Source organism: Eleutherodactylus coqui, chromosome 5 (genome assembly GCF_035609145.1).
Source record: "Eleutherodactylus coqui strain aEleCoq1 chromosome 5, aEleCoq1.hap1, whole genome shotgun sequence".
Lineage (NCBI taxonomy): Eukaryota > Metazoa > Chordata > Amphibia > Anura > Eleutherodactylidae > Eleutherodactylus > Eleutherodactylus coqui.
In genome coordinates, this window is record NC_089841.1 from 251,565,368 (window position 1) to 251,587,460 (window position 22,093).

General features: G+C 53.1%; 1 protein-coding gene across 2 annotated transcripts in view; it reads left to right on the forward strand.

The window, feature by feature from the left end:
* Window positions 1–272: 272 nt before the first annotated feature.
* Window positions 273–22,093, forward strand: part of SLC49A3 (solute carrier family 49 member 3) — a 58,773-nt gene continuing 36,952 nt past the window's right edge. Inside the window, exons 1-3 of one of the 2 annotated variants that reach the window (XM_066604480.1) lie at window positions 273–367; window positions 8,748–8,969; window positions 13,083–13,241. In XM_066604480.1, the coding sequence (XP_066460577.1) occupies window positions 8,796–8,969; window positions 13,083–13,241 (333 nt within the window). In that variant the 5' untranslated portion in view covers window positions 273–367; window positions 8,748–8,795. The remainder of the gene's footprint in view (window positions 368–8,747; window positions 8,970–13,082; window positions 13,242–22,093) is intronic. The other variant, XM_066604479.1, reaches the window with a different exon arrangement.

Here is a 22,093-nt window from a genome sequence, read left to right on the forward strand (position 1 = left end):
GGCGGATACACGGGCCGTGAGGGGACGGTGGGCAGGGCCTGCTCGGTGCGAGGGCGGGTACACGTTCCGTGAGGGGCGGTGGGCGTGGTCCTGCTCGGTATGGAGCAGGTGGGCGTGGCCGGCTAGCCGGGCGCACGATAGGCGGGGCTTGCTCGGTGAGGGGCGGTCGGCGGATACACGGTCCGTAATAAGGAGGTGGGCGTGGCCTGCTCGGAGTGGAGTGGGGGTGGGCGTGACCTGGGTAATTGGCGGTCAGTGGGCGTGGCTTGTCCGCTGAGGGGGCGGTAGGCGGTACACGGTCGCCGCTGTCTCCTGCCCGTCTCCTCCGCCTGCCGCCATTGGCTGACCGGCGCAGTAGTAATACCCACGGCCGGCATGCATATTACCAAAGGAGGCCTGAGTTCTCCTATGGGGCCGATTCAGCCAATCAGCTGGCTGGAATCGGCACCACGTGACACAGCGGCGTGCCCGCGCATTGCCGTGCACAGGATTGTGCTGCCTGAGTTCTCCTGTGCGGCCGATTCAGCCAACAGCGGCGTGCCCGCGCATTGCCGTGCACAGGATTGTGCTTTGCCCGCGCTTTCACATGCTCAGTGCCTTGCCATGCACTCGTGTGCACACAGGATTGTGCCTTGCCCGCGGTTTACATGCCACTCGTGTGTGCACAGACAGTTATTGATTTGGCAGGTATTTTTTGCGCTTTTTGGCAGGTATTTTTTGTGCTTTTGCCAAAGGTGATTATTTCTTTTGCGCAAGTGGATTTGCCAGCGGAAGTTTTACATCTTTTGCGCAAGTGGATTTGCCAGCGGACGTTTTACACAGGACTACTAAAAGCCAAAGTAAGCTGCTGCATCTGCTCATTTAATTGCGCTCTTACTTCCCCTGCGCGCATTGGCGGAGAGGCGGCCAATTCTGCATGCCGCTGCATTGTCCACGAGCGCGATCCCCAGCATGCCGCTGCATTGTCTCCGCGATCCCCAGCATGCCGCTGCATGCATTGTCGCCGCTGCATTGTCCACGAGCGCGATCCCCAGCATGCCGCTGCATTGCTACGTGTGGAGACGCGGTTACCTGAGATTTGTGCGCTGTGCGCTGCTACGTGTGGAGACGCGGTTACCTGAGATTTGTGCGCTGCTACGTGTGGAGACGCGGTTACCTGAGATTTGTGCGCTGCTACGTGTGGAGACGCGGTTACCTGAGATTTGTGCGCTGTGCGCTGCTACGTGTGGAGACGCGGTTACCTGAGATTTGTGCGCTGCTACGTGTGGAGACGCGGTTACCTGAGATTTGTGCGCTGCTACGTGTGGAGACGCGGTTACCTGAGATTTGTGCGCTGTGCGCTGCTACGTGTGGAGACGCGGTTACCTGAGATTTGTGCGCTGCTACGTGTGGAGACGCGGTTACCTGAGATTTGTGCGCTGTGCGCTGCTACGTGTGGAGACAACACCCAAGATTTGTGCGCTACGTGTGGTGAGTACGTCACCTGAGATTTGCGCGACGCCACCTGACGCCACCTGTCTTTTTTTGCAGATTTGTGCGCCTTATTGCAAAATAACGTGTGGAGAGGATCCTGACGTTTGGACGCGTTTCGAGAAGAATTTCGCTTCGCTCGGACACCATCTGACATCACTCAGCGAGGTAAGCTGCTGCATCTGCCCAAATTTTGATCGCGTGCATCTGCTGATATGCGCATATTTGGCGCATATTTGCAGGTGTTCGCTTGCATCTGCTTATATCCGCATACTTGGCGCATATTTGCAGGTGTTCGCTTGCATCTGCTGATATGCGCACATTTGGCGCATATTCGCAGGTGTTCGCTTGCATCTGCTGATATGCGCATATTTGCCGGTTTTCTCCTGCATCACCAGATATGTGCATTTTTGCTTGCATGTGGTGATATGCTCTCCGTTTTCCACAGGACGACTCGTGTGGAGAGGAACCTGACATTTGGCTGCGGTTTGTACAACGTACGGAACCAGAGATTGGCGTTTTAGGTGCTGATCTCACATTTGCCCCCCGCCTTTTGGAGAGGACGACTCTTCTGGAGAGGAATTTCGCTTCGCTAGGACATCACGTGACGTCACTCGGCGAGGTAAGCTGCTGCATCTGCCAAATTTTTCATTGCTTGCATCTGCTCATGTGTACATGCATGCGTGCCTGTATGCGTACATGCCTGTATGCGTACATGCATGCATGCCTGTATGCGTACATGCATGCATGCCTTGTGCGTGCCTGCCTGTATGCGTACATGCATGCATGCCTTGTGCGTGCCTGCCTGTATGCGTACATGCGTGCCTGCATGCCATGTGCGTGCATGCGTGCCTTGTGCGTACAGGCGTGCGCGCGTGCCTTGTGCGTACAGGCGTGCGCGCGTGCCTTGTGCGTACAGGCGTGCGCGCGTGCCTGTATGCGTACAGGCGTGCGCGCGTGCCTGTATGCGTACAGGCGTGCGCGCGTGCCTGTATGCGTACAGGCGTGCGCGCGTGCCTGTATGCGTACAGGCGTGCGCGCGTGCCTGTATGCGTACAGGCGTGCGCGCGTGCCTGTATGCGTACAGGCGTGCGCGCGTGCCTGTATGCGTACAGGCGTGCGCGCGTGCCTGTATGCGTACAGGCGTGCGCGCGTGCCTGTATGCGTACAGGCGTGCGCGCGTGCCTGTATGCGTACAGGCGTGCGCGCGTGCCTGTATGCGTACAGGCGTGCGCGCGTGCCTGTATGCGTACAGGCGTGCGCGCGTGCCTGTATGCGTACAGGCGTGCGCGCGTGCCTGTATGCGTACAGGCGTGCGCGCGTGCCTGTATGCGTACAGGCGTGCGCGCGTGCCTGTATGCGTACAGGCGTGCGCGCGTGCCTGTATGCGTACAGGCGTGCGCGCGTGCCTGTATGCGTACAGGCGTGCGCGCGTGCCTGTATGCGTACAGGCGTGCGCGCGTGCCTGTATGCGTACAGGCGTGCGCGCGTGCCTGTATGCGTACAGGCGTGCGCGCGTGCCTGTATGCGTACAGGCGTGCGCGCGTGCCTGTATGCGTACAGGCGTGCCTGTATGCGTACAGGCGTGCGCGCGTGCCTGTATGCGTACAGGCGTGCCTGTATGCGTACAGGCGTGCGCGCGTGCCTGTATGCGTACAGGCGTGCCTGTATGCGTACAGGCGTGCGCGCGTGCCTGTATGCGTACAGGCGTGCCTGTATGCGTACAGGCGTGCGCGCGTGCCTGTATGCGTACAGGCGTGCCTGTATGCGTACAGGCGTGCGCGCGTGCCTGTATGCGTACAGGCGTGCCTGTATGCGTACAGGCGTGCGCGCGTGCCTGTATGCGTACAGGCGTGCCTGTATGCGTACAGGCGTGCGCGCGTGCCTGTATGCGTACAGGCGTGCCTGTATGCGTACAGGCGTGCGCGCGTGCCTGTATGCGTACAGGCGTGCCTGTATGCGTACAGGCGTGCGCGCGTGCCTGTATGCGTACAGGCGTGCCTGTATGCGTACAGGCGTGCGCGCGTGCCTGTATGCGTACAGGCGTGCCTGTATGCGTACAGGCGTGCGCGCGTGCCTGTATGCGTACAGGCGTGCCTGTATGCGTACAGGCGTGCGCGCGTGCCTGTATGCGTACAGGCGTGCCTGTATGCGTACAGGCGTGCGCGCGTGCCTGTATGCGTACAGGCGTGCCTGTATGCGTACAGGCGTGCGCGCGTGCCTGTATGCGTACAGGCGTGCGCGCGTGCCTGTATGCGTACAGGCGTGCGCGCGTGCCTGTATGCGTACAGGCGTGCGCGCGTGCCTGTATGCGTACAGGCGTGCGCGCGTGCCTGTATGCGTACAGGCGTGCGCGCGTGCCTGTATGCGTACAGGCGTGCGCGCGTGCCTGTATGCGTACAGGCGTGCGCGCGTGCCTGTATGCGTACAGGCGTGCGCGCGTGCCTGTATGCGTACAGGCGTGCGCGCGTGCCTGTATGCGTACAGGCGTGCGCGCGTGCCTGTATGCGTACAGGCGTGCGCGCGTGCCTGTATGCGTACGTGCGCGCGTGCCTGTATGCGTACATGCACGCGTGCCTGTATGCGTACGTGCGCGCGTGCCTGTATGCGTACATGCACGCGTGCCTGTATGCGTACATGCACGCGTGCCTTATGCGTACGTGCGTATGCATGCATTTATGTATAGATGCACGCATGCGTGTACATGCACGCGTACATGCATAGATGCACACATGCATGTATGCATGCATAGATGCATGTATGTATGCATAGATGCATGCATAATTCTTCTGACCTGGTTGAGGGAGTAGTGGTCATTGTAAGTGGGTTGAGCGGATCTAGGAATCAGTAATACTGGTGGGATGTGACTGTTAACCTGCTGATTTCTCGTCATTTCCTGCAGATCTGACGTCCTTGAGAACGGGAAGGCTGGCAGACAGTGAAGAGACCCTCGACGTTCAGCAATCTTTAAACCCTTCTTTTAATGAACTGTTTTTTCCCAGTGACTCCCTTGTTTTTAATACGCTTTTAAAAAAAAAAAATTATGACGGAGGATCCTGAAAAACTGCGCAATATTTTACTGCAATGCATTAAACAGAAAAGACCCATAAACACAGCGGCCTTTTGTCTATGTCACAAAGGCTGCTAGGTGTCATAATTAAGGATGAGCGAGTATACTTGCTAAGGTACTACTCGTTCGAGTAATGTGACTTAAACGAGTATCTCCCTGCTCGTCCTTAAAGATTCGGGGGCCGCCGCGAGGGAGAGCGGGGAGGAACGGAGGGGAGATCTCTCTCTATCTCCCCTGCGACTCACCTGTCAGCCGCAGCGGTCCCCGAATCTTTATGGACGAGCAGGGAGATACTCGTCTAAGGCACATTACTTGAACAAGTAGTGCCTTAGCGAGTATACTCGCTCATCCTTAATTATGACACCTAGCAGCCTTTGCAAACTTGGATTGGTGTAGGAAAACTAAGTGTTCCTCAAAATTCTGAAAAGTAATGTTAAATTTGTACGTCTCCTAGATGGAAAAAATAAATGTACAAACGTTTTAAACCGTGCTTCCAGAATAAAGTGAACAGATGGAAATCTATATGTTCGCAGAGATTTGTACAGTATGTTGGCACTTATTTTATATATGACATTTGACAATGTGAAAAAATGAAAATTGAAAATTGTGCAAAGTAGCAATTTTAATAAATATACACAACTTTTAACAGTCCTTTTTACTACCTAACAGAAGTACAACAAGGGGAAGAAAAAAATGTCAGTCACTTGGATATGCAAAACCTTTACGGACTTATGATATGTCAAGTGACACATGTAAAGTTCCAAATTTTCGGTCTGTCACTAAGGCGCAAACAGGCTTGTTCTCTAAGGGGATAAATAGCTTAGTGTATAAACTGTGAACCGACTAACGAGGGACAGTGAGCAGCATCACATGCAACCTGACAATCTTCATCGTACTGCTCCATCAGATCCGGATGATGTAGTTCCATAGCAGGTGATGGGCCATTTCCAGCTTTTAAGCATCCTCCGGAGCCAACATCTGGGAACTTCTGGCTCTCTGGTGATTGAACTCTGTGGTTGCGAGCAGCGGAAACGGTTACCACAGTGCAGTATTCTGACCAAAACGTATCAGCTGACCTATAACGAGGAAGAAAAAAAAAAATTAACCCTGCCTGCAATTGGCTTAATTCCGTGGGCTTTCATAGTTATTGCACTGTCCCTGCTTTTCTTCACTCCTACTTTAATAGATAAAGACATCGTATTTGGACAATTGGTATGTTTCTCCGAAGGTTTGTTCAGTTAGTGCAGATTAGGTGCAGTATTGGGATGGAACCTGTACGTCTGCTAAAAAAAGGAATTAAATGCTCAAATCTAATGTAATGTCTTTTTCGGCCAATAAGACGAATTTAACACAGCAAGTGTGTGTGTGAGAGAGAGGGGGGGTGGCTGAGTAAGTGGGTGAGCAGACAGGCATGCGCGCACACATACAGGCATGCACGCACAAGGCATGCATGCACGCACATAGGCATACAGGCACGCATGTACGCATACACGCACAAGGCACGCATGCATGTACGCATACAGGCACGCGTGCGTGTACGCATAAGGCACGCGTGCGTGTACGCATACAGGCACGCGTGCGTGCACGCATACAGGCACGCGTGCGTGCACGCATACAGGCACGCGTGCGTGCACGCATACAGGCACGCGTGCGTGTACGCATACAGGCACGTACGCACGCCTGTACGCATACAGGCACGTACGCACGCCTGTACGCATACAGGCACGTACGCACGCCTGTACGCATACAGGCACGTACGCACGCCTGTACGCATACAGGCACGTACGCACGCCTGTACGCATACAGGCACGTACGCACGCCTGTACGCATACAGGCACGTACGCACGCCTGTACGCATACAGGCACGTACGCACGCCTGTACGCATACAGGCACGTACGCACGCCTGTACGCATACAGGCACGTACGCACGCCTGTACGCATACAGGCACGTACGCACGCCTGTACGCATACAGGCACGTACGCACGCCTGTACGCATACAGGCACGTACGCACGCCTGTACGCATACAGGCACGTACGCACGCCTGTACGCATACAGGCACGTACGCACGCCTGTACGCATACAGGCACGTACGCACGCCTGTACGCATACAGGCACGTACGCACGCCTGTACGCATACAGGCACGTACGCACGCCTGTACGCATACAGGCACGTACGCACGCCTGTACGCATACAGGCACGTACGCACGCCTGTACGCATACAGGCACGTACGCACGCCTGTACGCATACAGGCACGTACGCACGCCTGTACGCATACAGGCACGTACGCACGCCTGTACGCATACAGGCACGTACGCACGCCTGTACGCACAAAGCACGTACGCACGCCTGTACGCACAAGGCACGTACGCACGCCTGTACGCACAAGGCACGTACGCACGCCTGTACGCACAAGGCACGTACGCACGCCTGTACGCACAAGGCACGCACGCCTGTACGCACAAGGCATGCATGCACGCACATGGCATGCAGGCACGCATGTACGCATACAGGCAGGCACGCACAAGGCATGCATGCATGTACGCATACAGGCAGGCACGCACAAGGCATGCATGCATGTACGCATACAGGCACGCATGCATGTACACATGAGCAGATGCAAGCAATGAAAAATTTGGCAGATGCAGCAGCTTACCTCGCCGAGTGACGTCACGTGATGTCCTAGCGAAGCGAAATTCCTCTCCAGAAGAGTCGTCCTCTCCAAAAGGCGGGGGGCAAATGTGAGATCAGCACCTAAAACGCCAATCTCTGGTTCCGTACGTTGTACAAACCGCAGCCAAATGTCAGGTTCCTCTCCACACGAGTCGTCCTGTGGAAAACGGAGAGCATATCACCACATGCAAGCAAAAATGCACATATCTGGTGATGCAGGAGAAAACCGGCAAATATGCGCATATCAGCAGATGCAAGCGAACACCTGCAAATATGCGCCAAGTATGCGGATATAAGCAGATGCAAGCGAACACCTGCAAATATGCGCCAAATATGCGCATATCAGCAGATGCACGCGATCAAAATTTGGGCAGATGCAGCAGCTTATCTCGCTGAGTGATGTCAGATGGTGTCCGAGCGAAGCGAAATTCTTCTCGAAACGCGTCCAAACGTCAGGATCCTCTCCACACGTTATTTTGCAATAAGGCGCACAAATCTGCAAAAAAAGACAGGTGGCGTCGCGCAAATCTCAGGTGACGTACTCACCACACGTAGCGCACAAATCTTGGGTGTTGTCTCCACACGTAGCAGCGCACAGCGCACAAATCTCAGGTAACCGCGTCTCCACACGTAGCAGCGCACAAATCTCAGGTAACCGCGTCTCCACACGTAGCAGCGCACAGCGCACAAATCTCAGGTAACCGCGTCTCCACACGTAGCAGCGCACAAATCTCAGGTAACCGCGTCTCCACACGTAGCAGCGCACAAATCTCAGGTAACCGCGTCTCCACACGTAGCAGCGCACAGCGCACAAATCTCAGGTAACCGCGTCTCCACACGTAGCAGCGCACAAATCTCAGGTAACCGCGTCTCCACACGTAGCAATGCAGCGGCATGCTGGGGATCGCGCTCGTGGACAATGCAGCGGCGACAATGCATGCAGCGGCATGCTGGGGATCGCGGAGACAATGCAGCGGCATGCTGGGGATCGCGCTCGTGGACAATGCAGCGGCATGCAGAATTGGCCGCCTCTCCGCCAATGCGCGCAGGGGAAGTAAGAGCGCAATTAAATGAGCAGATGCAGCAGCTTACCTTGGCTTTTAGTAGTCCTGTGTAAAACGTCCGCTGGCAAATCCACTTGCGCAAAAGATGTAAAACTTCCGCTGGCAAATCCACTTGCGCAAAAGAAATAATCACCTTTGGCAAAAGCACAAAAAATACCTGCCAAATCAATAACTGTCTGTGCACACACACGAGTGGCATGTAAACCGCGGGCAAGGCACAATCCTGTGTGCACACGAGTGCATGGCAAGGCACTGAGCATGTGAAAGCGCGGGCAAAGCACAATCCTGTGCACGGCAATGCGCGGGCACGCCGCTGTTGGCTGAATCGGCCGCACAGGAGAACTCAGGCAGCACAATCCTGTGCACGGCAATGCGCGGGCACGCCGCTGTGTCACGTGGTGCCGATTCCAGCCAGCTGATTGGCTGAATCGGCCCCATAGGAGAACTCAGGCCTCCTTTGGTAATATGCGGCCGGCATGAGTGCCAGGTGATAAGTGCCGGTATAGGACCGCAGACATGGCTGAGCCCGGAATCCCCGCAGACCCCGAGGACCGGAGCCCGGCGGACGAGTCTGCAGAGGAAGTGGCGACCGGCGAGCCCTGTCAGTCAGCAGCGAGCCCCGTGCGGCTGTACCAGAAGCGGTGGTTCATCCTGGTGGTCGTGTGCTTCCTGAACTGCTCCAACGCCACGGTGAGTGACAAGAGGTGCTGCAGCAGCTGTGCCTGCTAGTAGCGGAGTGTAGGACCCACCTCGGAGGTCCTCACGGACGGTCCGCCGGGCGCACATTGCAGCTTTTGTTCCGTTTTTAACGGCGGAACTTCTGGTGGAACTTTTTTTTCTTCAGATCTTAATTGCAGCAAAAACCCCCCAAAACTTGCAGCAGCAACAACAACAACAACAACCACCATTGTCCGCCCGCCGCCCTCCGCGGGGTACGCGTTACCGCTGCCCGATTTAGTCTTGCGGTTTTGAGGTAAAGACGTTCAGATTTTCACCGGTCCGGAATCCGAGCCGCGTAGCGATAACAGTGCGGCGCAGGAAGGTCGGTGCGACTCATTCCGCCCCGCTGTGAGCGGTCCGCTGCGAGGACGCCGCGCCGGAGGTGACTGTGAGGGCGACTCTACACGGACGTGTCTGCGCAGGATTGTGCCCCGCACAGAGCGCCGTATGGTAATCGCTGCGCACAGATTCTCATATTACGTGCGGAAAGAAACGCCGCGTTCTCTACTGCTGGGTGCCCACAGAAGTCTATGAGAGGGCGCCGCGCTCAGCACGGAGGGGACGCGCCATTCTGCTGGGGAAAGGAACACATCTGGGGGTCGTTAGGCTAAATGGCTCTTTAAATCGGGGTGGGGGGGGGGCGGCGCGCAAAAAATGTGCTTTGTGTGCTGAAAAATTACAATTAAATACGCAGCTCCTCGCAAAAAAGTCTCGTTCACGGCGCAAATCCGTGAGCTAAGCTGTGCACAAATGCTCTTACGGTACGGATGAGTATTATTTCCCTCACGGACGGCGCGGTCACACGGGGCGACTTCTGTGCGCCGCAGGAAGCGCTCAGTATATTAGGTGTGAGCGCTCCTAGTGGCGCTGCGGGAACCATCACGGCGTATTCCGTGGCGGCTCTGTCCAGCCGTGATCTCCTGCGGGAGGCGTCGCTCGCACACGTGATTGTCGCGCCGGCGTCCTGGACGTTTCTGCTTTTATTGACACACGCGCTTTTCACATGCGCCGACATCGTATTTGCCGCGATGCGTTTTTTCACTCGTCGCACTCACAGGAGGGCCGCAGATATAGACGCGCAGGCTTCTCGGACCGGGGCTGCTCGAACGCCCACGAAAATCACGCGGTATTTGTGCGTTGTGGGGCGCGCCCATGCCAACCCCGTTTTTTTTGAGTGCGGCTCTACACACCAGCCTTTCTTTTACAAAATTTTTTTTCCTCCCGCGTCACTGAAAAAAACCCGCCACGTCCGACCTCGGAACGCCACGCATCGCACATTGTTTTCAATGGGAGCGACACTCCGCGGCCGAGGATCGCTGCAAACAGCCAGGTTGGATCCTGCAGCAGACTCCGCCCCCAGCGCCCAGCTGGCATCCGTGCGTACCTGCACCCCCTGCACTGCGGATGGTCCGCCATCGGATATGCGCAGTACAGTGTTGTTTTCCGCAGCGTGCTATGGGCGGTATTTGCTGCGGACGCCCGCTCTGTACTCCGCAGTGCAAACACAGCCGGCCTACAATAAGCAAACTCCTCCCCTAGATAGGATGCGTTTAACCCCTTAGTGACGGCCGTTCTGCGCATTATTGACCAATTAACATCTGGTTTTTGTGATGGGTGTTGGCGCTCCTGTCCACGGGCGTTCCCCACAGCAATAATCCAGCCACGGGGAACGCATAGTGTTGCTATGGAAAGCGCGGTCCCCTGTCCACGAATGGAGTCCTAGCGCTTCTCTGCTCACAGGCGGCATATCGCATCATGCTGTGAATTGCCCCGATTCTCCGCGGTGCGCCTACCTGTCAGATAGGCTGTTCGCGGAGATCCGTCTGCGGCTCCTGCTCCTGGCCGGCGGAGATCCGTCTGCGGCTCCTGCTCCTGGCCGGCGGAGATCCGTCTGCGGCTCCTGCTCCTGGCCGGCGGAGATCCGTCTGCGGCTCCTGCTCCTGGCCGGCGGAGATCCGTCTGCGGCTCCTGCTCCTGGCCGGCGGAGATCCGTCTGCGGCTCCTGCTCCTGGCCGGCGGAGATCCGTCTGCGGCTCCTGCTCCTGGCCGGCGGAGATCCGCCACGAGATATGGCAACACCCGTGGACAGGCAAGGCAGCCTTACAATGCTTGAAAATCGCGGTGTTCTCAAATGCTGCGCTGGAGTGGGCGCGCTGTACTGCGATTACCACACTGCGGGTTCGGCCCTGCCACCAGCGGCGTCCGCACGTACCCGCCGGCATACAGTGTCATCTGTACCAGGGATGGTCGGCCGGGTCAGAGCCGTACTGCGGGATTTGATGTGGAGTTGCAGCAGATTTCGGCCATTTTCACTTCTGTATCAAAATCTGCGCGTTAGCAGTGCGGACTTTGGTGCTAAATATTCCACAGGACGCAGATCCCAGCCCGTGAGACCGCGCCAAAGAATGTTCTGGCTTTCAGAAAGTGATGATGGAAACAACGGTGTCCGTAGGCTCAGACTAGTTGGCCTCCTCAAGGTGGATGGAACCCCTCTGCAGTGTGGTGGGAGCTGCTCTATTACATGATGTAACCCCCCTTGTGAGTCCCGCAGCGGGGGGCGGCGCGCTGCCACGCCTTGTGAGTCCCGCAGCGGGGGGCGGCGCGCTGCCACGCCTTGTGAGTCCCGCAGCGGGGGGCGGCGCGCTGCCACGCCTTGTGAGTCCCGCAGCGGGGGGCGGCGCGCTGCCACGCCTTGTGAGTCCCGCAGCGGGGGGCGGCGCGCTGCCACGCCTTGTGAGTCCCGCAGCGGGGGGCGGCGCGCTGCCACGCCTTGTGAGTCCCGCAGCGGGGGGCGGCGCGCTGCCACGCCTTGTGAGTCCCGCAGCGGGGGGCGGCGCGCTGCCACGCCTTGTGAGTCCCGCAGCGGGGGGCGGCGCGCTGCCACGCCTTGTACGGCTTCCTCCATTATTACTAGTTACGTGTGTTTTCTGCGTTGCCTTGTTGGTTAGAAGTTCTGCAAAAAGAAGCAGTCTTCCATGTCTCGTGAGGGTGCAGTCCCCCGTTAGTCCCCCGTCGGAGCTCGGCAGACGCTTCGACAGCCCTCTTGTTCTATTGACTAATCCACCTGGTACACCCGTAGATAGTCCCAGACCAGCTTCAGGGCTCTTCCACACGTCTGCAGGCATTTCTACTAGCCTGTAAAAACATGTGGCGCACAAATCTAACGTTTGTGCGCCCATTCAGACGGCACGGGCCACGGCACATATAGGCTAAAGCCGCTATACTGTTGTCTCCCCTTCCCTTGCCAGCTCACCTCCTCTCTCCTTCCCTTGGCTGTTTGCAATGGGAGTGGGCAGGACAGGGGTGGGGCTAAGCCCCCTCCCATTGTAAACAGACGGAGGGGAGGAGAGAAGGGGGAGGGAGTGTAGCAGTCACGCTGCTAACTCCCTCCCCCCTCCCTTCTCCGGCCGCTGTCCTCGCCTCCCATAGGAGTTAATGCAGCGGACGACGTATTCCGTACGGACAGATACTCCCAGGACCGTCTGTTCAGCCGGTGTGAAAGCGCTTGAGGCTATATTGGCCGGCCGGGAGCTTTTATGCTGCAGGAATACGGCCGTGTGATCTGATGCGTTGGAATCCAACGCGTCAGCCGGTAATGTGGGCCGGCCGGCCGTGACAATGGCGGCCGATATACGCTTGTGGGAAAGAGCCCTGAGGCTGGGTGCTCACGGGGCGGATCAGCGCAGATATTCCTGGCGGACCCGCTGCATGGAAGATCTGCAGCAACTCCAGTGGCAGCACAGCGGGTGGGATGTCGGTTGTATCATCATCTCCGCCTGTGGAACAGATCTCTCCCCAATGAGGGGCTGAAATCCACAACAGAAGATAGCGGCACGCTCCCCTTCTCCGCGCAGCGCGGGCCCCGTACATGGGTATAGGCAGTACGCTGTAACCATACGTTCCCTATGAAGGAGCCATAGGAGTCTCAGTAGACCCCCCCTCCCCTCCTGTGGTCTTTATCCCCTCATTGGGTATATACTGTATACATTCTGTGTTTCTGTTGGCTTTCTTGCTGATCCCAGAGGACCTTTTCCAAGAGGTTCTGCAGCTGCACTCATGTGCCCCTTGTTTCTATGTTTCTAGTTGTGGATCAGCTTCGCTCCGGTCGCCGACCTGACTGCCAGTTACATGAAGTGCTCTCTGGACATCGTCAACTACCTGTCGCTGGTCTACCTGCTTGTATCCATACCCATGGGCTTCGTGGCATCCTGGCTGCTGGACACGCTGGGCCTGAACTACGCTGTAAGTTCATGTTCAATATCCCATCGGCCGCTCCCATATTTTCTTTTTTTTGTGTGTTTTTGCAATCCGTTTCAAAGAGTGACAGAGGAGTAACAAAGTAACATCTGCCCTTACTGACCGCACGCCACATCACCTGTAGCCATAGGATAGGCCTCACTGGGTCACACTGTGCAGCCATACGCTCTGCCCGCAGCATATAGCATTGTGCCCGCCGCGTATCACATGACATCCGCTGTGCGATTTGTATTAGTCTTCTACTTTTTATAATTCCCCCTCTGAAACTGGTGAGTCTGAGAGTGAGGCCCCGACGCAACGTCTTACCTAGGCAGAGAAATGGAGACCGCTGCGGGAAAGCCAAGCCAAGCCGCGATGAAACTGGTGAGTCTGAGAGTGAGGCCCCGACGCAGCGTCTTACATGGGCAGAGAAATGGAGACCGCTGCGGGAAAGCCAAGCCGCGATGAAACTGACATGCCGCACGGAATTCCAGGCCGCGGCATGTTAATCTTATCGCCGTCTCCGCTGCGGCCTCTCTCCTTTCTATGGGGAGGGATGGCCGCAGCGGAATGCAGGCAGCAAAGCCACTTCAGAACCCGCCTGGGCGGCACCAGCTTTGAAGCTGTCTTTCTGCCATGGAAATCTCACGGTATTTCTGTGCGCTCATTCCGCAGGATTTCTGCTCCGTGTGACCGCAGTCTTACTGTGTGGGGTAAGCAGACTTTTCTTAGTTCAGGTCAATGGGAAGAAGTAAATGTAGGATATAAAATAAGAGTATTTACCAGGAAGCATGCTAATAAAGGAAAAAAATAATCCAGCACCCTCTACTACTAGTTCACCCGCAACTTTAAAAAGCTGTAATTGAATAGCATGGATCTGGATGCGGCCTCCGACAAGGGAAAAGCAGTATGTCTCCACCGACGCAGGGACACCTTCTTATGTCTCCGAATCACTGTGTGTATGTGTAATATATATATATATATATATATATATATATATATATATATATATATATATATATATAATATATATATATATATATCTCACCCATAGGTTTGAGGTTCTGGTTTTCAGACCTATGAGGCTCTATTAAGGCAAAGCTAATTTGTGGCTGAGGTTTCTACCACTGTACCATCATCTGAGTGGCGTTTGCAGACATCCATCCATAGTGTTGCTGTTCTCCATCACTTCTCGAAGTAGAAAACCTTGAACGTTTCATTGGTTGTTGCAGTTTTCTCTTTCAGCAAAAACAAAAAGAGAATTGTGGATGCAGATCCAACGAGCTTCTTCTCTCCATTCATCCGCATTCAACAGTCCAACATTTGGTTAACGCTTTGTGGGTGGGATCATTTTTACACTTTTGAAGAACAAACCTTCCTTGAATTTTTAAGATCACCCCCCCCCCCCCCCCGCCCCCCATGCAGTTTGCCATCAAAGCATCGCGTTGTGTATCAAGCGCATAAGAACTCATGTTTGTGGCTAGGGCCGCTATTACACAGGCGTCACAATAACGTGAGTTTTCTTGCGAAGCGACAGCGCTATAAATCACATGTATGTGAGGCCCATGCTTTCCTATGGGATCCTTCACACTTGCGATGTTTAGTCTGATGTGATCCTGCGAGAGCAAAAAACGCTCCAAGCCGCAATTTGTGATGTTTTGTAGCCCATGTTTCTCTATGGAGCCTCCTTATTTATCCTCTTCTTTAACTAGTGATTTGCATGAGATGTGATGTCTATTTCTACCCCTAAAATAAGCCCTAGCTGCATTCCCAGAAATAAAGAAAATTAAAAAAAAAAAAAAGGAATACTTGCCTAGCAGGTGTGGTCTGGAGCTCCGCCGGGCGTCCTGCAGCCCTCGTTCGCCCACAGAAGATCACTTCCTGGTTGCTGGATTGGTTCATCCAGCTCTGCATTAATTGGTTCTTCAAACTCTGCTCAGCCAATCATGTGGTGGAGGTGGGGTTTATGAATTGGCTGAACTGCGGTATTGATTGGTAAATTCATAAATTCTGCCTCTGCAACGTGATTGGTTCTTCAAACTCTGCTCAGCCAATTAATGCGGGGCTGGATGAACCAATCGCAGCCATCACTTCCTGGAGGCAGGATTTTTTAATTCTGCAACCAGGAAATGATTTTCTGTGGGCGAATGAGGACTGCAGGACGCCCAGTGGAGCTCCGGAGAGCAGCGGGAGGACCCGGACCATGCCTGCTAGGTAAGTATTCATTTTTTTCCCCTAGGAATGCAGCTAGGGCTTATTTTAGGGGTAGGGCTTAACCTTCCTGCAATAATTGCAGCAGCGAAGCGATGCACGATTTTTCGCAAGAAAAACTCATCACTGACGCTAGAAAATCCCATGCCCAAAGCTACAACATTGGTGCAATTTTATAGCGCTGATATCGCTGTCACCCCCGTGTGAGAGAGGCCTAAAAGTCTGAAACAAGCCTGAGGGCCACATCCCGTCCGGATCTTTGTCCCCAGGTTCCATCACAGGGCTCCGCTGAAAATGGCATCCGGATGGAACTCTTGACCCTCCCGATGTCCAGAAGCATCTTGGCCACGGATCAACACACAGCCTGATGAGGCACAGTGGGGGGTTAGATGTGGCCCGGCTCCTCTGCGCACCCCGGAGAGCTGTTCTGTTTTCCTGATGTCACTTGCAGCTTCACCCTCCCTTAAAGTCATTGAACACTGGCAGTTATTGGTCCCGAATGTTGCTCCGAGCATTCGTTCGCCCCACAATCGAGCCGTCCGTGTAAAGGGACCAGCGAATGTTCATCCATCGGCTAATCGTTCAGTCTCAGCGAGCATAAATATACTCGCTGCTCGTGTGAACAGGGAGGTATATAGCCGGCCTGTGGGGGGCGCAGTAACTTACTAACAGCCATGCGTCTCCATAAGCTGGTTCTCGACCCGTGTAAAGGAAAGCAAAACTAGCGTAGAACACAATGTGTACCGGTGCCGGTTACAGCGGGCCGAGAACTCTGCCAGTGTAGGAGCGATGCGATGGCTGGAGGAGATTACACGGCATCGTCAGACAGGTATTTCCGGTTTTCTTCGGGACATGCAGTACAGGTTTTTGACACATGGTGGCAAAATACACAAAGCAGACGCTCGCCGTATCCTCGTTTATATAGACCTGATTAATAAGTTAATTGCAGAACTGTAAAAAATATTCTTTAACTTATTCTGCAGCGAATCGCACACATTGAATGGCCCGTACTTCAGGCTCCCGAATTGTGTATTCTGAGAGCGGAGGAAAAGATGGCAGCATGTCCTATTTTGCTGCGGCCTCCGCCCTGGACGACTTCCATTGAGGTCAAAGGAGGTTGTCCAACTTGCTGCCTGTACGCAATTAACACAGCGTATGGGCTGCGGGATCCGACCCGGTCGTGTGGAGCCGGCCCAAAGCTATCTACACAATCATACCAGCAGAGTTTGGTCAGGGATTGATCGGTTTCATTTATGGCCTTGTCTTACACGCCAGCGACCCCCCCCCCCCCCCCATAGAGCAGCTATGAACAAGAAGCCATTCAGAAGACGGCCATCTTTACGGTGTATTCTGGCTCATCCGAGGGGTCTTTAGTCAGTGGGCAGGTATGACCGTCATATAGGGTGTGATCACCTATAGTATTTCTGTACTGCTGATGGTTTAAAGGGCTTGTCCCACTTTTAGCTGTTTAGGAAGCGAACAGCTCCGTACATTATGCAGTGGCCTGGTTCCATCCTATTGAAGTGAATGGGACTTGGCCTGTAGTACCAACCCCATCCACTGCACAATGTACGGAGCTGTCTGCTTCCAAGAAAAGACTGACTCGGTGCAACACCAAGTACAGATTATCCTAAAACTGTAGTGCTTATGGGTAGACTGCCACAGGAAGCATGAATACCATCAGCTGCCCTGCTATGTATGCTACGGGGTCCCTGAATGACAGATTAAGTGAATGGGTGCATGAAGCCCCGCAGCCTCTAGCTCCGCACGTTCCGGGATATTTGAGGAACAGTAACGATAGGGTAAAACCTTTCCGAGAGTCTTCATTGGTGATCGGTGTATGTGGTTAACGTGATGTAGGAAGGGTATATTCCTGTATCCCACATCATTTAGCGATCGTTGCCGTTTTATACCTTCTTCATAAATTGGCATCTACAGTGAGCGGCTACAGGAGTTTATCTAATGGGAGGAGAGGACGTATTAAAACACAATATTTCAGCTTTTGATGATGACTTTTACTTACAAATAACAGGCGCCCCCATGTGGTCGGGACGCTCCCCACCTCTAGCTAATGGCTTAGTGGGGGGGGGGGGCGCAATATATTTAGTCATTCTAACCCATATATGCACTCTTCATAGACGATATCATTATTATATGGGCCTGCAGTCAGGCGTCCGCTCAGGATTCCGTATGGTATCTCAATGATTATCAATATAAGTTGAAGTTTACCGGCCGGTCAGATGATGGCGCCGTAGCCTTCCTGGGTCTCAAACTCTATATAATTAAAATTCTACAAGGCACAAGCTGTCCCCCGTCTCCGACCGTTACAGCGATAACCGTAGGGGAATTAATTAGAGCCGAGCGTACGTGTTCCCTAAAGAGATCGGGGTACCGAGATTGGATGTTAGAGCTATGAAAGGGTTAATATGGATGGGAATGTCTGGTTGGAGGACGAGGTAGTCAAATCTAAGGCCGCTGTCACACGCCAAGAGAATCATGCGAGACTTGTGCGTGGCGAGACGCACGAATATGAACCCCATTCTTTAGAATGCCGTCCTATACTTAAGCATTTTTTTCCCGGATCGCAATGCAGGTAGTGATCGCGGCACGTCCCATCTTTGGGCGTTCCCTCGGATTGCCTCGCCTATATCTGATGGGGCCAGAGAACTCCTCGCACAGCGTGCGCGGTGCACGGGATCCGATGCCAGGTTTCCCACTGAAAGCAATGGGAAACCCTCGCCGATCCTGCTTGAGGAGCGCTACTTCCCTGAAGTGACGCAAATGCCTCACATCCACGGACATCGCACGATCAGGCTGAGTGCCCCGATATCACGCTCGCCTGTTTGAAATTGGCTTTAGGCCGAAAGCACACGACCGGGCCAGATTCTGCATGCGGCCTGACATGTATAATGATTGGTCCAGAATTGATGTTGAGGCGGAGCGCCGTGTGAGGTTGTTAGCTGCCGTCAGGAAAGTGTCTTCCAAGACGCGTCTGTACGCAGACATATTGCCGGTCGGTACCGACCATTTGTAATTAGATGGATTGTTGTTTTTTTTTTGTTTTTTTTTTTGCAACATGCCGCTCCAGATCGTGTGAATGGGCAATTTTTCACACAAGTGAAGCTCGGGACTTGATTGAGGAAAATCGTTAATTCATGCGTTTTTTTTGGGTTTTTTTGCAGTTCGCCATGATTTTTTACCTGTGCAGAACTTTTGCACGATTAGGTCCATTCGGCTGTTTTCCTTTTCGGCTGCTGTTTAAGCCCTCTGACTCCCGGTCGGCCTGAGCATCTGAAAGCCTTCAGGCTAATCCGGGGTGAATATTACCTACCAGCCAGATAACGCTGAGTTCTGGAATATATAAACAGGCCTCGCTGCCGCTGGGGGAAAAACTACCAATAAATAGAACTTCTAGACTGTAGCTCCCAAAACTAAAAACATACAGAATTAGCACATCTCTGTGGACCCTTTACAATTAATGGCTTCATTTAGCAGAAGTAGGATTACAATGTAATCCGCAGTCTGTTGGAATATGAAGTGCAGAGAATAAGGGCTCCGCACACCGCAGCGATGCCCGTCCGCTGCCAGGAATGGGATCACAATCTCCTTGGTCACGATTCTAGTGCCCGTCCAGTCCATGCCAATGTTTACAAGGGCTGTGGCTGTTTGTAGTCTAGTTCTTTAACCCCTTCCAGGTAATATTGTAGGTATGATACCTTTTAATGGCTAACAAACATATATGATCTAGCGAGCTTTTAGGTTCTTTTTATCGACCCTTCATCAGCCTGAGGAAGAACCCTGCGTTGGTTCGCAAGCTTGCTATAACATCATGTATTTTTGTTAGTTACTAAAAGGTATCATATCTACAAGATTACTTGGTTTCTCTTACTGAGAGCAATCACGCTTTACTGGCTAACAAGGTATTAAACCTTTTTAACCCCTTCCTGCACTGCACCATCCATTTATGGTGTTGGCGGCACAAACCTTGTGTGGGCATCCCTCCATATATACTGCTGACACTCCGCTGCAGCCGGCAGGATTGAAGATCACTCCCTAGATGTCATCAATAGAGACCAGATCACCCAAGTCTCGATTCATGTGGACCGTATTTGCGCACAATATGCAGAAAATAGAACCCATTGATTTCAATGGGTTTGTTCACATGCGTGTTTTGGTCATTGCTCCTAATTGTCCATTTCAATGGCTGAGAGCATTGTTTTTTTAAAATTCGTTTTATTTATTGACAGTATGCAGTTTGTGAGATACACAGTGAAGTAAACTTTACATTACACATGGTGATATAGACAGTAACGGTTGTATATATTGGATTAACATCAACTTAGTTGCTGTGTCTCTCGAACTATCTGTTCGCATATTGTAACAGTAAACTTTTAAATTTATATAAAAGAACAATAAAATAACATCGGACTCTGCTCTTCCTTTTTCCTTCTGGAGTTAGGGGATTCGGGGTTGTAGCTCTTCCAGGCGCTTGTCAGTGGGGAGGGGGGGGGGGGGGGGTATTAGGGAATGGAAAAAGGGGGGGGGAGGGCATTAACGTGGGGTAAGTTAAAGTTTTAATCGGTGGTCAGGGTAGAGTGAGTCTAGCCAGGCTCCCCATACTTTTTGGAATTTGGTCGGGCATCCTCTTTTTTGATATATGATTTTTTTGTATGAGGTTACTGTGTTTACGGACTGGACCCATTGTGGGACCGAGGGGGGGCTCTGTTGCCATCCATTTTATGGCTATTTCTTTACGGGCTAGGAATAGTGTCTTTTTGAGAAAGACGCGGGTGTGGTATGGCCACACTTCCTCTTCCAGCAAGCTGAACAGCGCCACCTTGGGGTCTAGTTCCATGGATAGTGGGGGCCGTAGAAGTTAGTTCAGGAGGTTTGTCACCTTTGACCAAAACTCCCTGACAAAGTGACATTCCCAGATCAGGTGCCAGAAGTCCGCTCTTGGTTGGCGGCATCTCTGGCATGAGTCTGAGGTGGTGCTACGCATTTTGTGTAATCGGTTGGGAGTAAGGTAGGCTTGGTGAATAATGTACAGTTGTATTAGCTTATTGTTTACAGCTGGTGACACTGACTGGTGGGATTCAGAGATGTCCTGCCACTCCTCAGGTGTGAGGGAGGTGATGGCGAGTTTCCATTTATCGTATGCTGGGAGAGGATTGGGATTTATTTTGGCTGAGAGGAGGTGTGTATATAGGGCTGGTATTAGGCCTTTGGGTCCTTGTGATTTGAGGATGCCTATTGTGGGGAACTTAGATATACGGGCCGAGGGGGGGGGGGGGGATTGGGAGTTTAGGGCATGTCTCAGTTGAAAAAACCTGAATAGCTGGAGGTGTGGGGCCTGCAGCTTATCGCGCAGTTGCGTAAATGTGGGGAGTGTTCCATCTATATATATATCATTTAGTGTATGTGCCCCTTGGGCGATCCAGTATTGTGGATCTGGAACTGACTGTAGTGCGGTGAGGCCAGGGTTATTCCAGAGGGGAAGTTCCGGCAACACCCCCTGGTAGTTCTGCTGTGTCTTTGCTTCTTTCCATACATTAAGAGCCAGTTTGTGAAGTGGGGTTAGTTCAGTGGTTTTGGTGCGCTCCGGGAATTCTAGGAAATTCAGGAGATTGTGACCAGTTACTTGTTTCGCAAGTTGTTTGTCTGCTATAGGTAGTTCTTTTCCCAAGACCCAGGCTCTGATGTTTCGCAATTGTCCTGCTAGGTAATAAAGCCGGAGGTCCGGAAGGGCCATTCCGGCTTGTTCTTTAGGTCTTTGTAGGATCGATAGGCTCAGCTTGGAGCGCGAGGAGTTCCAAATAAATGTTGTGATTAAGGAGTTTAAAGTCCTGAAAAGGCGTTTGGGGACACTCACTGGCATATGTTGAAATATATATAGGGATTTGGGCTGGATGACCATTTTAATGAGATTTATGCGCCCGGCTACGGATAGTGGTAGTTTAGCCCATCGTTTCAGTTTGAGTTTTATGTTTTCTAGAAGTGGGTTTATGTTGTCTGTTATTGCATTGTTGTGGTCATATGACATGATCATTCCCAGATATTTGAATTTTGAGACTGGTTTTAATCCATATTTCTCGACGTGGGGATCGTTTTTTGGGTTAGCCTCTGTGTAAAGGATTGTTGATTTGGCCCAGTTGACATATAATCCGGAAAAATGGGAGAATCTGTCTTTGTGTCATGGCTTGGGCGAAGGAGGTTGATGGGTTTGATAAGAATAGGATTGTATCGTCTGCGTATAGTCCTAGTTTGCTTTCATGGTCTGCCCATTTGATGCCTGTCACATTGGGGGAGTTTCTCAATCGAATTGCTAATGCCTCGATGGCTATGGCGAACAAGGCCGGGGATAGAGGGCATCCTTGTCGGGTGCCTCTTGTCAGTTGGAATTCCGCCGATGGGATACCATTGACTATGACGTTTGCGCTTGGGGACTTTATATATGGTTTTGACCCATTGTTAGAAGTTAGGTCCAAATCCAAAGCGGATCAAGCATGCTTCCAGAAAAGCCCATTCCACCGAGTCAAAGGCTTTTGCCATGTCAAGTGATACCAGGGCCCATGGCATGTTGTGTTGTGTGCCTAGTTGGATGGCTGTCTGGACTCTGCGGATGTTTATGGTTGTGGATTTTCCTG